Here is a 16670-nt window from a genome sequence, read left to right as displayed (position 1 = left end):
TCATTATCATTTTTGTTTTTTTTGCAGCCTCACAGATATTTTGTTTTGGAAGACAAGGCTCGTTTCCACAAAAATGCTGCCCCCTTACTAATATTGCAAAGATTCATCCAGACGATTTTCGATATGGATGAGCTGTGAAGCTTTTTGGTTTTTAGTATTACTAGTACTCTGAATGTACAGTATACTCATGTTTATTGCTGATTTTGGTTTAGTTTCAAAATTATTCCATTATAACCAGCTTCATGGCAACCTTCCTACAAACTCTGCATCTTGATATTTGTTCATTCGAAAGTGCTTGGCAAAAAGGCAGTCGTCAGCAACGCTGGGCCGACCTCGGCTTGGCTGGTATCAATACAACCGCTGCCAACACATTGGCAAGCCATAATAATGCAGTAATCTTGGCTCATTCATGACCAATCAACAGCCTCTCTTTCACCACCCGACTCAGTGCGTGAGTTGGGTGGTGAAAGGGGCACGACTGGTCCAACCAGCACATAGCTTCCACCACACTGTCTGCATTTTCATGTCCATGCAGAACTGACCGACTGGCAACATCTTTATTTTTTCTAGGAAGCAGAAGAGAGTCACCCTCCCATTTAGGCTTCGTGCTTGAGCTCCTTCAGGATGCCCGCGTACTCGGTGGACTTGCGCTCTTCTTCTGTCAGCTTGAGCCGCTCCTCCTCGCTGCGGATCCATTCCTCCGTCTTGCGCTTCTCTTCCAGGAAGTCCGCCCGTTCTGCCATCAGCTTGGCGTGGAAGGCGTCCAGTTTGTCCTGTTTCATCTTGGCGCAGTACTCCTTGGTGAGCCGCCTTAGGTCGCCCTTCTTTGTGAACGGGGGGGGCAGGCAGTTGAGTGGCGCCGGCGTGAAGCTGACTTGCAGCTTTTGGGTGACAAAGTCGAAGCGCTCGCGGTCCCAGCGGCGGAGGTACTTCAGCAGCTTGTTGCGACTGTGGATGGCGTGGCACAGAGCAGTCTTGACCTCCTTGCGCTGAAAGGTGGGGACGGCGTTAAAAGGCTGGCAGGGACACATAAGATATCGGCGAATTATGCGCACCCTCCTAACATGTCATCTGGCCGAGTCCAACACCCCCCTCCATAATTTCTTACATGAAGTACACAAACCTACAGTAATATTTTATTGCTATCTGGCACACTAGGGGGTTAACATAATATTAACGATGAACAAAAAGCACTAGTGATTTAACGTGAATCTTGTTAGGGTTCCACAAAAGATGCAGTAACAATTTATTTAGGGGCAGGTCGCGAAGCAGTAGTTTAACCTTGCCCTTCACTGCTCTACTCACCTTTGGAAATGTCGCCAAGACCTCCTTCAGTTTCCGAATTCTAAATGTTTTGTGTGCAACTGTAAAGGAAATCAGAGGTGGGTCGAGAACGACAGGAATACTCGAACAGCACGCGAAACGCAGCAAGAAAAGCGTTCATAAAATCGCCGTACTCTTATACTCCATTGAATACTCGTCATATGGATGCCGCTGAACCAACTTGACGAATCTTTTTTTCTTGACGTGGAAGATCTCCCACTAAGTGAGTAAAGAAAAATAAAACAGTTTCTGAATAAACCACATTTTAGTAGCCACAAAGCACGGAGGGACTAGACCTTTACCATTGATGCAAGTTCCAAACTGAACAAGCGCTTGACTTCTGGAGACGCCCTGCACATACGATAGTAATCAGAGTTGCCAAAAATCCGCATGGATGGTGTCAAAATAAAAGGGGGGAAAGCCTTACGTTTGGAGCTCCTCCGAAAGTTCAAATCCGTCCTTCGGTGTTGAGAGCTCTATCGGATCGGTGTTGTGAACGTGGTCTCCTGCGAGTGAGGAAATTGTAGGCTTTGGAAAGTCTTTCATTCGAGGCGTACGACTACCAGCATACCCGATTCAGCAATGAGGTCCTTAGGAGGGGGGTAGGACCATTCGTAAGGAAGGTAGTCTGTGGGCCAGGATAAAATCTTTCGATTTCTGTAACGCCTCGACACGTGAAGTGGCGATTGAGGGCATGCCCTGGACAACACCGCCTCGCGGTTCCCACTTTCGGCGCTCGTCAGCGTGTGAACACTGGAAGCTGATACCGTACAAACGCTCTCTGAGAGAGACATCTTTGTAAAAAGTAAGCGCATATTACTGACGCTGTTCGATATCCTCATGAAACAGCTCATTTTTAGATCGCTTCGTGATCGCGACAACTCCACTTGAAATTTCACATGGGGGTGGCCATGCCGGTTGCGATGATCGTGCCACCTGGTGGCAAAATATATGCGCGCCTCGCGGCTTTTATTCGCATCCAAACACGAGCGCCAGAAATATTTCTAGGCTGTGTTTCAGGAATATGTTGTCTATTCCTTTTATTTCGGAGCTCTTTTTTTTTCATTTAACGCGAGCCGCTTGACCACTACAACCGTAGAACAAGTTCTTTCACAAAAATGGATGCTGTGATAGCTAGAGCACTATATAGCTCCTTCGGAGCAGAGTAGCGCAATCTAGAACGCCGCCTCTCGGCGACTAGCGGCGAACGCCCGGAGGTTCCAACTGCGGTCAGAAATGCATGGAGAACGTGAGAAAATCGTTGTTTCTTCAGTATTGTGGCGATGTACGGAATGGCAATTGTTTTTGACATAATAATGGAACATTTTAGAATAATTTGCGCTAAGTTTTGTGCCCCGCAAGGACCTGACTTTTTTTAAAAAATTGCTTGAGCGACATCATGCAGCAGACGACACGGCGACGTCACACCATTCACGTGACCCGCTCCGGCCAACCCGAAAAGCGCATCTCCGCTGCGAGCAAAAATCGTCTGCTTCAAACGCCATTGCCTTGGAAATTGCCTTCTCAAAATTTGCACACGCATCCGATATTATTAAAACTTTGACAAAGTGTTTAGTGCTTTACTAACTTCACGACAGACTAGTTTTGAAAAGTGTGAACTCGCCGTTCATTTTTTAATCAGCCGTGTTGTATCGATCTCCATGTATTCTCCCATAGGGCGGGCCGCCTCTTGGAACCCTGAGTACCACGTGACTCGCGCCGAGCCGCTCTGTCGGCCATCTTGTCGGCAAAACACGAGGTTCAAAGGATTGCGCTACTCTGCTCCGTAGGAGCTATATAGTGCTCTAGTGATAGCGTGACAGCCAACGGTGACAGCTCAGTCGGCGAGAAAGCTTTGGTTTTCTTAATAAGCACGTCAAAACGCTCGTCTAAATCTTCGATATTCTGTTTTCTAGATTTCCTTTATGAAATGCTCGACCTACAAATGCAAGTATGCCCGCCGGCGTGCTTTCCAGTGACGTCACACCACTCAAAAGCGCGGGGGAATTTAAATGTTGGTTTGGTTATAGGCTCCTTGCATTGACGTCACATCGCACACATTTGCACACCAAGAAAAAGGAGGAGAGGGAAGTTGCTTTTGTAAGAATTTTGAGTGACGGGTTAATCTTCTCTAATCTTCTGGGAGGAGAATAGCGACGCCTGTGCAAATCCAGAAGGCACAAAGGAGGGTCCTGATAACAGCGGAGCTCCTTCTCCCCCTCTTCTCTGGAGGGTATCGGAAATGACGTCATGTGCAAGGAGCCTATAGGCTCCTTGCACAGGACGTCATTTCCGTTGCCCTCCAGAGAAGAGGGGAAGAAGGAGCTCCCCTCTTATCAGGATCCTCCTTTGTGCATCCCGGATTTGTACAGGCATCGCTATTCTCCCCCCAGAAGATTATAGAAGATTAACCTGTCACTCAAAATTCTTACAAAAGCAGCTTCCCTCTCCTCCTTTTACTTGGTGTTCATAAGTGCGCGATGTGACGTCAGTGCAAGGAGCCTATCACCTAATTTGAGGATACTACGTTGACGTTGATATTTAGTGTGTACCGAAAACCACCATAAAGGCTTTGACATGAAGCTATACAGCACGTTTGGAACAATAAAACTCGGATTGTCAGAAAATGCATTTAGTTAGGGTAGCTCATACGAAAGCTGTCCTGGGTCCCGACCAGGGTTTAAGATAGACAGGTGGGGAAACGGCCCATAGAAGCATACCGCAGCTCCGTGACCGTATTGTGTACTCGTCTGCTTGCGGGTACCCCCGACTTGCGACAGATAGCGCTGCGGCGAGAAGAAAAAAATCGGAATCGAATTTGCGCGGAACTTTATGGGAGAGTGCGCAAAATAAACCGAGAGCATGACAGTCCTTCATCAAAAATTTACGAGAAACCATCTCCGTCAGTTTAGCCGGTCGCCACCGGTCGCCCACTTGGAGTGAGAGTTCGCGGTGCTCCACATAGATGGCGCCACAAAAAAAGAGAAAACCGAGGGGGACACAATGCGGTCACTCATTTGGCTCTCGTTTCCCCACCTGTCTATCTTACACCCTGGTCCCGACAGACGATTCGATCTAAGCAGCCGGTCTACTAAAACTCGCTAATAAGTAGACCGGGTTTCCCCCTCCGCTAAGCCCCTTCGCTACCCGGAACTCTACAGCCAAGGCCATCGGCACGCAGGTGCAGTGGCGGTTTCTTCGTTGCAGAGGGGGAAACACGGTCTACTAAAACTCGCTACTGACTATTTATGCAGCTAGCGACGTCAAGCAGCTTTCAATGTTTTGACGCGTCACTTCAACAGGGCCACAACCCGCTTGTCTCATTGCACGTTGTTCCAGTGGACTCCAGACCCCGGCTCGGGTGTGCCCGCAGTCTTTCCATTGACGTCATAAAGACAAAAATAAACGTGCGAAAAAAAAAAGTGAAAAGAATGAGAGAAAAGTGCATCAAGACGCGGGTTCTCGGCATACTTTATTGTACATTGTCATCACCAGCCCTACTATTCGGAGTACTTTGTTTCATGTCTGCGTAACCATGTTCAACTTCCTTGGCGTTCTCGTGTAAATCGAATCATAACCATCGCGTATTGTCAACATCATATCTACCATTCGTATTAGCCTTCTGTCCTGTGTGAATACACCAAACTTCATATGCGCTTCGTATATGCCTGGTGAGTTTTCTGGGTCGCAATTATTTTGTAATCTTATAATGAACAACATACTGCACTATAAACAAAAATAAAGTATATGTATTCATCCACCTTATGATTATAATGCAATTCAATGCATAGGTGTAAGCGAGCTGGACATGAATGACGAAAATAATTCCTGGAGAAGGGAAACAAGAGGGACAAAGGAGAAATACAAATCTCCAAACACACGTATGGGACTGGTGCGCGACCGAAAAAATCCGCCTGGTTCTTTGCCTTATAATCATAATCTTCACCCTTGTCGTTTGCTCTACTGACGTCTAAGCCCTTGTTAGCTGAGTTGGTAGAGTGCTCCACTAGAGGTCCCGGGTTCGATACCCGGAGCAGGCGGAGTTTTTCGGTCGCGCACCAGTCACCTAGCTGTGATTAGAGATTTGTGTTTGTCCTTTGCCCTTCTTGCCTCTCAGAAATCATTTTCGTCATCCACCTTACTTCTTTTTTTTTTTTTTTTTTTGCTAAATAAATCAACCTAAATGCTTATCTAGGTTGATTTATTTAGCATTTTCTTTTTTATATTTTTATTTATTTTCCGGCCCGTTTGGAGATCCCTGGTTTAGAGAGAGAAAAGGGGGCCCTTGGTACAGTAACAGTATGCAAGTCATGTGCTACGGGTGGCTTTGACGCTTTCGTCACGCAATCACATTAGTGAAGTAAAAAAAAAAAAAGGTTTTCAAATAATTTTTTGTTGTTCTTGTTCTTACTCGCGCATAATGGTTTGGTATGACGCAGTGGAGATTACAACGTCAATGTGGGCCCTATTGATAATAACTGAGCTATCCAAGAAGCGCCAACTGGTTAGACTGTGACTATAAGCAGATACCGCACCAGCTGTCATGATAAGTGGAGAAAAGATAGGTTTATTATGAAGTCGAGCAAGTGCTTCTTTTGTGTTGGGTCTTGGACAGTTGGGTCTTGACTGACTCCGTCTGGAAAGGAAATGGGGGCGGGGGGGGGGGGGGGGGGGGGGGTGCTGCAAATGTTTGCTCGTCATAGGTGAATCAGGCATGGTGAATCACTCTGCTTCTTTTATGTGAGCCCTCAAATCAGGTCAAGAGAAGGGTACTTTAGGCACTCTGGTCGTCTCCGGGTTCATTCGACGCCCGAACTCCGTTGCTGCCACATCATGACTGGTAAGTTAGACGAAAATTCCTCTTCAATATCTCGTCGTTAATTCATATGCTCATTTAATTTCTCTAGCTGAGGAGTGCTACTTGCTCACGCCATTCGTAATGATACCGTAAGCACGTTCACATATAAAATGTACATTAAAATGTTGAACCGAATTCTCCGCGCTTATTGAGTCCGGAGACTACCTATGGACAAGGCCGGATTAAGGAATTTGGAGGCCGTGGGCTAAGGCTGTTTTTGAGGCCCCTAATGATGATTATATTGCTATGATGACGATGGTGGTGGTGGTGGTAACGACAATGACAGCACCTTATAAAATACAAATATCGCTCATTTTATGATAGATCTTCGAAAGTTTCTGTACCATTAGATTCAGTGATCAGGAAATTCAGGTTCCAATGGTTGGAAATGGAGCAGATGTGATTATGGATTAGAAGCTGTTTCGGAAGTAGTAAATCGCTCACTAAAGGTATGATGTACTAGAATACTCTAGTACATCATACTAAAGGTACAAAGCGCAAAGTAATGAACGTGTGGGGAAAATGTTAAGACGTGTCGCGCACATTGAGCAACTCCATAGGGCCTCGAAAATTTCCGCTGAAATGTTGAAAATGATGACTCCCATGAACTTGTCTGACCAGGTCTACAACAATATTTACACAGTACGTGTCTCTGCCGGCTTGCACAAATTCATCGTGATGTTGAATTAGAGAGATGGCAGAGAAGACCTCCTCGATGTCGAGTGGCATGATTATTTGGGGACAAATTTCACTAAACAGTAGCCGAAAGGATGCCCGCAAAATTTATATTACAAAAAAAAAAACAAAAAAAAAACATGTCTCGCAAGTCGCAACTTGAAAACTCTCCCGAGAATATAGTGGTTCTTCTAGTAATTGCTCCGAATGGTTGAAGCTTGTCTAGCTAGCCCTTTATTAATTAATTACTGACTTGAACAGTGAAGCAACGAAGACAACAAAGTAAGCTTGGTGGTTAAAGTATTTAGGGCTCAAACCGGTAAAGCAACGAAGACAACAAAGTAAGCTCGGGGGTTGAAGTATTTAGGGCTCAAACAGCTTCGTCTACACTCTTCTAAAAATGGGAATCTCGTGCCCCAACCTATTGTCATTTGGGCACATTCACAGGCATTTCTCATGACGTTCAAGAAAATATTTTCAAACTCCTCTCCTACTTCCATCCGTTTTGGAAGTGGTCGTGTAACTTAGAACTTCGCAGCCATTTGGACGCTAAAAATAGTAGGTTATACCTCAGAAGCGTGTAAAGAAATACCGTAGCAGCAATTATATCACTCGATGGCAAGAAAAGTGCTGTCTCGTACTGGCAGATCAGATACAGGCTCCAGAGCAGTTGCTTGCAGTCACTGCCTCTCGAAAACATTTGGGGGACATCTCAAGAGCCGGCTCCTTGAAACGCCTGTTAGTGGTTACAAAAAAAGTGGCTCCAAAAGGTTAAAAAAAAAAACAAAAAAAAAAAACATGCTTTTTTAGATTTGTTGGTTTTGAGGAAAGTTTTCATATGAAGCTATGCTAACAGACAAAAAGAAATAATAATAAAGTATAGCATGTATGTTGCTTCTGTAGCCTTCGGCAACGTACACTTGCCTTCCAACCCACCATTGTGCGTAAAACTCGTCGAGGGTGCCCCACCGTCTGCTTTCAATTAAGAGACTACAACGGGACCTTTATGTCTGGGCTGTTTTGAACTAAAACCGGCGCTTTTTTTTTCATGTTTTTGGGGTTTTTCTTTGGTAGGCTGAGCTGTAGCCCCCTTAGCCAGCCCTGCCTATGGATTATTAGTATTATTTTACTTGACAACTTTTTGTGGCATTTGCCCACTGCCGGTGTATGTATCTTAAACGCTGTTTCAACTGAAGGGTTCGGGCGTTTCTTGTGACTTTCAAGCGCCTACAAGCATGACTCCTGGAATTACTGCTCGTAGGTGAATAACGTAAAATATAACAGTAGCGTTCACGCACGTGACTGGCGACGGTTTTTTTGGCAAGCACAGCGTTCGGAGATTAATCCTTCGTTCTTTTTTCCAGGACTGTTCATCTTGATCTCGCTGTGCCTGGGGGCTTGGGCCCAGGTTCCGCAAAACGCGCAAGACGAGATTGATCTCTACGGAAACTTCGGCAAAGCGTGGGACTTGTTCCGCAAGATATACAGTAAGCGGCGTTTTCATCTCCCGAATTTAGCCAACACCCCCTAGAATAATTAAAAGCCCCTTCACTGGAATTTTGACGTCATCAGAGTGAGGTCGAGCTAAGACACACATGATTGGACACGATCGCTGCGTCAGCGCTCGGCTGGGCCTCGTGTCCAATCAACGCGTCGAAGGACGCTCGGAAGTTTCATTGAGGATGTTCGCAGGCCTTCATTACTCTAGGCGGTCAGCCTCCGCTCGGCTAATTGTTGGGACGAGATGAAGCTTCAAAACGTAATTAACGTTTTGGTGTTTGGAGATGCGCTGTTTATTTCTGCGGTTCGAAAAACGCGTTCACGTGTCGCTCTCCAATTGGTCATTCCCAGGCAAGACGTACAAAAGTTCCGAAGAGACTGTGCGCAGAGAGGGGATCTTCAGGAAGAGCTTCAACTACTGCAAGTCCGTCGACATGCAGTTCAAGAACGGCACCCTACCGTACAGCGTCGAAATCAACTACTTCGCAGACATGGTATGTTCTAAACTTTCTTAGTCGTTGTTCTTTATAGAGCACGTTTCCTTGAGCATCACTGGTCACGCAACCCAGCTATTTCGTTTTTGCAAAGTCACGTTATGTTTTTGAATGCAAGAGCTGTGAAGCTTCTTATACATCGTACAAAAGACAGTCTGCATACAGATTCGAACGGGAGTCACCGCGAGATCCGTACTTTCGAATATTCGAACCACGGCTATTGTGGCGACTCGTGTTTGCAGATCCTTTTTGTATGATATGCATGACAGGGGTTCGGTGGCCGAGGAGGCTGGCGCGCACCAGCTCGGAGCACGTGGAGCGAAGGCTCGCCCTGCAGAACCCCGCGGGGATCCTAGTTTCAATCCCCACCCCGCCCGCTTCGATCTGGAGCTGCGTGCAGTTGTGTCTCACTGCTGCGTGGTGCGCAGTAATGAGACACAACCCCAGGCTAGTAGTTTGTACCGCACTGGCTAAATTGCTCATCTACAGCTGAGGCACCATAATGCCCACTGGGGCAGACTAACTTCCGAATGTATAAACATACATACAACTCTTTTGCTTCTTTTCTTCTAAGGCTGCTTACATTTAAACGCATAACTTAGTTTAGTCACACGCTTTGGATTGGGATGGTCACGCTGTTCGTACATCATACAAAAGATGCGGTATTCGGTGCCGACATGACAAAATTTTCTGCGACTCAAGCGTATCGAGACCGGCTATAACGAAGTCAACGGGGACCGGAAATCACTTCGCCATTTCGTTATAACCGGCTTCGGCTATAACAAAGCGCAAAAGAGAATGGGAAATCGTGATCGCTTTGCTGTAGCCGCTATTTCGTTATAACCGACTTAACCGGTCTCGACACTTGTTCCAAACACATTACACATTTTTTGAATGGCCGATGCTATCGGGCCGTTCTAGAAAGAAGAGAACACACACCTCAGCCAGTGTCTGCAGACTCTCTTATGTACGATGCAATTAGCGGCGTGACCGCCACTTAAAAGTAATATACGGGACCTGTTGCCAGCATTCCGACCATGTCTGTTTCCCCGGCATCCCGCAGACGAGCCGAGAGGTGGTGCAGAAATACACGGGCTACAACAAGAGCGACTCTCTACTTCTGGGCAGCACGCCGCTCCACGCGCCCCTTCTGGGCGATTTTCCCGATTCCCTGGACTGGAGGAAGCGGGGCCTTGTGACGCCCGTGAAAAACCAAGGACAGTGCGGAGGTTGCTGGGCCTTCAGTGCGGTGAGCACATTTGTGCACTTGGAGTGGTTCACTGGGCGTGCAGATAGGGCGTACTCAGGGGAGGCACACTTTTGAACACCAAGTAAGAGGAGGAGAGGGAAGCTGCTTTTGTAAGAATTTTGAGTGACAGGTTAATCTTCTATAATCTTCTGGGGGGAGAATAGCGACGCCTGTACAAATCCGGGAGGTACAAAGGAGGGTCCTGATAAGAGGGGGGCTCCTTCTTCCCCTCTTCTTTGGAGTTGGTGTTGGTCAGCGTATCATATGTTTGAGACATCCCCCCCCCCCCCCCCCCTTTCCTGTTTCCACGCCCTAAATTTTTTCACATGCAGAATTTAAGAGGGGGGTCAGAACATCCGGACCCCCCTTCTGAAACCGCCCCTGGGCGTACTCCTTTATCGATGAGCAGTCGGAGCAATCACCATTTTTGCATAACCCGGATTTTTTTTAATTTTATTTGTTTTCATTCGGTCGCTTGTTCTTCGTAGCTGGCGATTGACCGTAAAATTGACGGGAAAGTGGTCTATTTTCCAGAGGTCAACAACATCTAGAAACATCGGAGCTATTCGGGATATAAGGGCGGGGAGGGGGTGTAACAGGGCGACTACCCTTCCCCTCGTCGACATCGTCCGTCGTAAACTACAAAAAAAAATTCAATGTTTAATTTTAGGAAAGCAAGTTACACGTATGATTACAATAATTCATTGAGAAGGGGGAACGAGGTGGACAAAGTACAAACACAAATCTCCAAACACGGTTATGTGGCTGGTGCGCGACCGAAAAAGATTCGCCTGGTGCTGGCATTCAGAGATCCCTGGTTCGATACCAGGGCTAGGTGGATGTTTTCGGTCTCGCACCAGTCACCTAGCTGTGTTTAGAGATTTCTGGTTGCCCTTTGTCCCCCTTGTTCCCCTTCTCTAGGGATTATTATGATCATCATTCTTGTCCAGCTCGCTTGCACATTTGCATTAATAATAAGTTACACGTGAAACACGAAACGAACGGACGACAATGGGACAAATACGCATGTCTCCGATTTAGAATCATGTGTAACGTTAACCGGCTCGCATGTTTAATAACTTTGTCTTCTGTGAAAGCAAGTAATTCCGTAAAACGTGGCCGTCTCATTAAACAGTGCGTCATCCTGCCTGTCTGCTCTTTCTTTCTTTGACATAATGTCCTCTCTGTGAACGCAGACCGGATCGCTGGAAGGACAAGTCTTCAAGAAGACCGGCCGGTTGGTGAGCATGAGTGAACAGAACCTGCTGGACTGCGCGGGTCGCAGGTACGGCAACAACGGCTGCAACGGTGGGCAGATGTCCGGAGCTTTCCAGTACGTCCGAGACGCCGGAGGCATGGATACGGATCAGCAGTACCCGTACCGAGCTCAGGTTTGTTTCCGCTTCCTTTTTATTTCAGTATTACAGACATGTCAAGGTACTATAGTGAATATTTTTTTTTCTATTCCAAACAATAGTTTTTGAGAGAGTGATCACTGTTCTTTCTTATCTTTCTCCGGGAGGCACACTCTTCCCATATAAAGCCGCCACTTGTGAACCAACTTGTGAATTCAATTGCATTGCTCTAATAGCAGCGAGGCCCGTCCACGTGTATTGTCTGTGACCTGTTAGATCTGTGGGGGTGTCACGTAATAGCGCGCGGATTTCTTTTTTGTTTTGTGCATAGGTTTATTGGATTATAAATTCAATCGGGATGCATTGCGAACTTTGCAGACGGACTTCCAGTGTAAGTTCAGCAGGAGTACGGAGGCAAGGAGGTACGGCGTGAGGGGATACGTCCGGGTGCCGGCCAACAACGAACGTGCGCTCATGGACGCCTGCTCCAGAGTTGGGCCCATCTCGATCGCCATCAATGCCAGCCCCCAGTCCTTTATTTTCTACAAGGGCGGTGCGTGGTGCCAAAAACTCGAATTCAGGCGCATTATAAATCTGGAAGAAGCTCCTCCCGTGAAGTCCTCCGCTCTTTCCACTTTAGCAGAGCAAACGTTGGAGAGGGGTGATTCTCCTTGCCTCCTCTTTATCGTTCGTTCTGCGAACATGGAAAGATTGAAGGGCTTTTTGCGAGAGCTTGTCTTGCACCCTTACCTGTCAACTGAACTTTGTATAGTAAAGCATCTCTTCTTCGCCCTTGAAACTATCGGTTGTAGTAATGTCTCAAGCACGAGTATGATGGGTATTTTAATGCGATAGCAAAAGCATTATTAAGCTACTCATCGCAGATTTCTGTGTATCTGGGCTCTTATGTTCCCCACTAATTTTGGCACAAAATTTACGTCATGTGCCCTGTACACCAATTCATTTTCCCCGCTATATTAGGCGGGAAAATTTGACACGGGACCTAACGACAAATTCATGTTCCCCGGCAAATTTAGCAGGCCTCGTAACAAAAAGAGGTAAACATGACGAATGCTACCGCAATTCATAGACAATTAACAATAGTGGTTTCTGCAGCCATTTTTTATTATATTTCGCAATAATAATTGGGTTAATGTTGTTAAAATCAAGGAATTAGCGCGCACTTGTGAGCCACGGATTCGTGGGCCGCGCTGGTTCGGCGTTACGCCCCTTGCATCAGTTTTTCTTGTCTGTGTTTTCGTCTCCCAGGCGTCTACAATGATGGCGGCTGCGATCCTCGTGGTCTCAACCATGCAGTGCTGGTTGTCGGATTTGACAAAGATTCTCGAGGCACACCCTACTGGATTGTGAAGAACAGGTATGTGTGGTCACCATGGCACGTGGTACTGTCTTGAGTTCTTTTCTAAAGATGATCGTTGATTCACTTGTGGGCCTGTTCGCAGGCATGGAGATATTCGATGTAGGGTACCTCGATGCTGACGCAGCATTGACGCAGTCTATAGTCCGTTGCAACCTAAGAACGAAGGGCGAGGGTAAGACGGGCCGGGGAGGAGGAAGCAGGCGGAACGCTGGAGAAGAGAGGGGGAAACGTCCTTCTCTCTTTAGCGTTCCGTCTGCTTCCTCCTCCCCGGCCCGTCTTACCCTCGCCCTTCGTTTGCAACGGACTATAGTACCAGTTACAACGCTTCGTTTTCAATCACTGACATCAGTGGTTGTTCAGGATTCCGTCGCAAAGCACGCCACTCTTTCCTGTTTAGCAGAGGCAACGCTGGACCCGGAGCAGGGTCCCTCCTCTCCAGCTTTCGCTTTTTTTTAAATTGGAAAGGGCAAGGGCTTTGCAAAAGAAGCTCGTCCTGGTTTGTTTGCGTGCAACAGGCTGCTAAGTCATGGACAGCTCACCAACGTTATTCTACCTAACTGGTGTAGGCCTTTCTGTAAGACCGTTACTTTTTCAAAATCGCAGCACGTGGCGGTCACGTGCTGCAATCACAATGACGTCTTTATGCTCGTATTGTAAACATAGCCCCTCGTCTGTTGCAGTTGGGGAACCGGCTGGGGCGAGGCCGGCTACATCAAGATCATGCGGAATAAAAACATATGTGGTATGGCAGCAGATCCCGTCTACCCCACCATGTAACAAGTAGCACAACATCGGTCATGTAAAAACCTCATCGTCTCGGATCATATGAATGTCAAAATAAATAGTGAATACGCTATAGTTCGTATCCTTTCATCTGGCTTGTCCAGAACCGTGCAGTTCACTCAGCAGGGCGAATCACCGAAGGACACGTCGTTGGCGGCACGTTCCAGTGAAGCAACCAGGGCTCTTCGGACCTCGGTCGCCAGAAAATGCCGTAGCGCTTTCCTGCTTGCGTGTGCGAGTCGTTTCTGAAGCCTCGCTCTAGTTTGATTGAATCCTTTTAGCGCCGACACGGTAACCCTTAAAACACGAACGGGAGACGGTTCGAAGCGTAGCACGGCAGTCTCCTGGATCTCTGTTTCCACGAACACGGGCTTGAACTCGACCCCTGCGAGCCCGAAGACTCTAATACCGCTGATATAAGCCCGGACGCTGAAGGTGGCCCTCACACGGGGCCAGCTGAAGAGGACTGTGGACGATGCGAGACCGCCGAAGTCGTCGGCGTGGCAGAGTGGTCGTCCTCTTTGCGAGACGTCCGATAGACCTTCGAGGAGTCCCTTTTTGACGGTGAGGAAGCCATGGTAAGGTACACCCCGGATGGACTCGTTGACTGGGATTCGGTCGAGCAAGGCCTCAATGGGAACACTATCGTGAACCGCAGAACGAATTAGGGTCGCAAACGGGTCATTGGGAGTTGCAACTTGGGTCTTGGCGGGCTTTGGTGGATGGTAGACAGCTTCGTCTAGAAATGATAGGAAGCACGGGGACATCAGAAGATAGCAGGTGGTGACGCGTAAGAATATAGTCAACAGTACTGCGTTTTACCATCGGAGCCATTTAGCTTTGGATTGGCTCCAATGGCTCGTGGCCTCCGCTGCGGCCGGTCGTAAGGTAAAACGAAGAATAGAAATCATAGAAAGTATTTTAATAAACAAAATCCTCGATAATGGTGATAATATTTATTTGAACCCACAAGGTGCAGGTGGCAGCAGGAAGAGCGAAGGCTTGTGCCAGAGGCATGCTACATATTAATGGGGAATTAAACTAACGTAATATATGATGTCAAGGAAATACGAATTAAACATATGAGTAAAAACGATTTTAATCAATTTTAGAACAGCGCGCACATAATGGCACGCCTCGCATATAGACGCTTTGCAGCAGCTGTGCATGGTCGCCGCCATAACTGACCTTCAGTTTTTGTTTCCTCTTATTTCGTTTATTTCACTTCATCATTTTCATAGCAGGCCAGGTTATTACCACATTAGATTCAACTGGGTCCTTTTCTAAAGCATCAGCCTTTGTAGAGGATCGTCAACTACCGTTTCAGTTGCTCGGCATCTCGGTAAGACATGAGAAGGTCAGCCATGGCGGCTGTAATTTGGCGCGTGTGTAAAGCGTCTATATGTTATCAGCGGTTCGAGACGTTTTCGAATCACTGATAACGTAGAGGCTCTTAGATTAAAAGAATACCCAAGTCAAACGCGAGTTTATACAGTGGAAGTAAATACGTTTTCCAGCCGAAGCGCTCAGACTTGCCAATTCAAAAATTCTCGAAGAACGCTCGCCTAGCCGAAGCATGATTTATACGAGCGGGTGAGATCAACTTACCTTCCGTGAGTATCCCCTGCGAGCTGACGAGAGGGCAGAGCACCACGAACTGAAGCCATAGCAGCGCACCGGCTGCGATGCATCGAAGAAGACCCATGGCGAAGTGTATGATGCTCGGACGGCTGTTGTTTTCCACTTGGAACGTGGGCTCGATGAGCCTCTGTTATAAGCGCATTGCCGACATCACCGTGTTGAGCGAGACGGAGCAGACAGGACTTCCTTCCAGACTTTCCGTATCCTTGAAGAAGCAAAAAAATAAATAGTTTTTGCGTCACACGTCTTTTCCTTTTTTGTAGATCCACACGCGCGACAGACGGATGCTCGACGTGTTCGGAAGTCCGTAATCTTCAATCTTCATGTCTGCGAGGAGGTTGAACGCCAACTCTGCTGCGTCACCGTTTTCAAAGTTCTGCATCAGCTCGAGGATGACGATAAATGGACGGTGGCGTTATTCGAGTTACATGCGCGAGCACACGAATACAGCTGGGTAAAATCGTCGTCCATTACTGCTGTTTCAGATCAATCATGCACACGGTCCAATAAAAGTGTGTTATGGTGTATTCGCCCGAAAGATCTTTATCTTACTAGATTTGACGCAACGCACATCACGCTTCCCCCCGCCCCCGCGCGCGCAGTGGGTAGCGTGATGTCGCCGCTGGTGGTGAAAACGGAAGACGTGGCGCGGTGAGTGTAGGAATGCTTTCGCGTTCCTACGCGTAAGCAACCTTAAAATGTCTGCCGGTTTCTTTCTTTTTTTTTTTTTACAGTGTGGTTTTGGGTTTTGGGTGGTGTGGTTTTACGTAAAAAGAGATAAAGGAACTGTGTACAAAGAAAATCCTACGGAAACAGTTTCACCTCACATTATCCCTGTAATCCTTACATAACATAAAAACAAGCGCACACACAATTCCGTACTTTCAATGGGCGAACAGATTAACGGATGAGTGCCCCAAGAGCACACATCAACTAAGGTATGTAAATGTTTTGCTCTTGACAACAAGTGTGGAGGATCGGATAGCTTCGGATGATGCAGCTTGTGCTCAGCTGCACGGCTATGTTTCACCACGAGAGAGGGTTCAGGTGATGAAAGGGAAGCGGTCGATTGGTCTCGCAAGAGCGTAGCTGCCACCGCACTGTCGTCTTAGGAGCCTTCGGGGAGAGGCCACTCCGCCCCTCGAAATCACTCACGACTCGAGCACGCGTGCGGAGGGGACTGGCTATCGGGCACTAATCCGGGCAATTTTAGTCCAAGGCTCAAGCTAGTGTCAGCTCAAGCGTTTCTCCCCCTGTCCAGAAACCACATTTGTGGCGTTTCTCTCTGTCCATGGAAGACTCTCGTTTCTTCTTCAGACTTGAAAGGATAATGACCGGGATTCTCCCTTGGATGCCTTGTGTGCTTATTCCTATTTCTATTTTGGCAAGCGGAATGGCCCGAAACACCTAA

At 47.3% G+C, this 16670-nt stretch overlaps 3 protein-coding genes across 4 annotated transcripts; 1 reads left to right on the top strand and 2 right to left on the bottom strand.

Annotated features, from left to right (window-relative positions):
* Positions 1-524: 524 nt before the first annotated feature.
* Positions 525-2452, bottom strand: LOC8034467 (28S ribosomal protein S15, mitochondrial). Its single transcript, XM_002409553.4, has 6 exons — positions 1895-2452; positions 1751-1829; positions 1626-1674; positions 1458-1542; positions 1306-1364; positions 525-989 (listed from the first exon to the last, which is right to left on the bottom strand). The coding sequence occupies exons 1-6, from the start codon at positions 2175-2177 to the stop codon at positions 597-599; spliced, it is 948 nt and encodes a 315-aa protein (XP_002409597.3). The 5' UTR covers positions 2178-2452; the 3' UTR covers positions 525-596.
* A 3646-nt stretch (positions 2453-6098) lies between these two features.
* Positions 6099-13689, top strand: LOC115312879 (procathepsin L). Of its 2 annotated transcripts, none has more exons than XM_029971819.3 (8): positions 6099-6163; positions 8221-8343; positions 8708-8850; positions 9914-10099; positions 11296-11490; positions 11833-12007; positions 12724-12832; positions 13516-13689. In XM_029971819.3, the coding sequence occupies exons 1-8, from the start codon at positions 6157-6159 to the stop codon at positions 13610-13612; spliced, it is 1035 nt and encodes a 344-aa protein (XP_029827679.2). In that variant the 5' UTR covers positions 6099-6156; the 3' UTR covers positions 13613-13689. The 2 variants fall into 2 exon arrangements, with proteins under 2 accessions (XP_029827679.2, XP_040065257.1); XM_040209323.2 differs by lacking the exon at positions 6099-6163 and adding an exon at positions 8037-8113.
* Positions 13690-13698: 9 nt separating this feature from the next.
* LOC8034466 lies at positions 13699-15537 on the bottom strand. The gene is made up of 2 exons (XM_002409552.4): positions 15227-15537; positions 13699-14357 (listed from the first exon to the last, which is right to left on the bottom strand). Exons 1-2 carry the CDS (start codon positions 15321-15323, stop codon positions 13738-13740), a joined length of 717 nt encoding a protein of 238 aa, XP_002409596.3. The 5' UTR covers positions 15324-15537; the 3' UTR covers positions 13699-13737.
* Positions 15538-16670: the final 1133 nt, after the last annotated feature.

This window comes from Ixodes scapularis, unplaced genomic scaffold, assembly GCF_016920785.2.
Source record: "Ixodes scapularis isolate PalLabHiFi unplaced genomic scaffold, ASM1692078v2 PGA_scaffold2__306_contigs__length_199485367, whole genome shotgun sequence".
Classification (NCBI taxonomy): Eukaryota; Metazoa; Arthropoda; class Arachnida; order Ixodida; family Ixodidae; genus Ixodes; species Ixodes scapularis.
The sequence above is the reverse complement of the archived record's forward strand: the minus strand, read 5'-3'. Positions and strand labels throughout refer to the sequence as shown.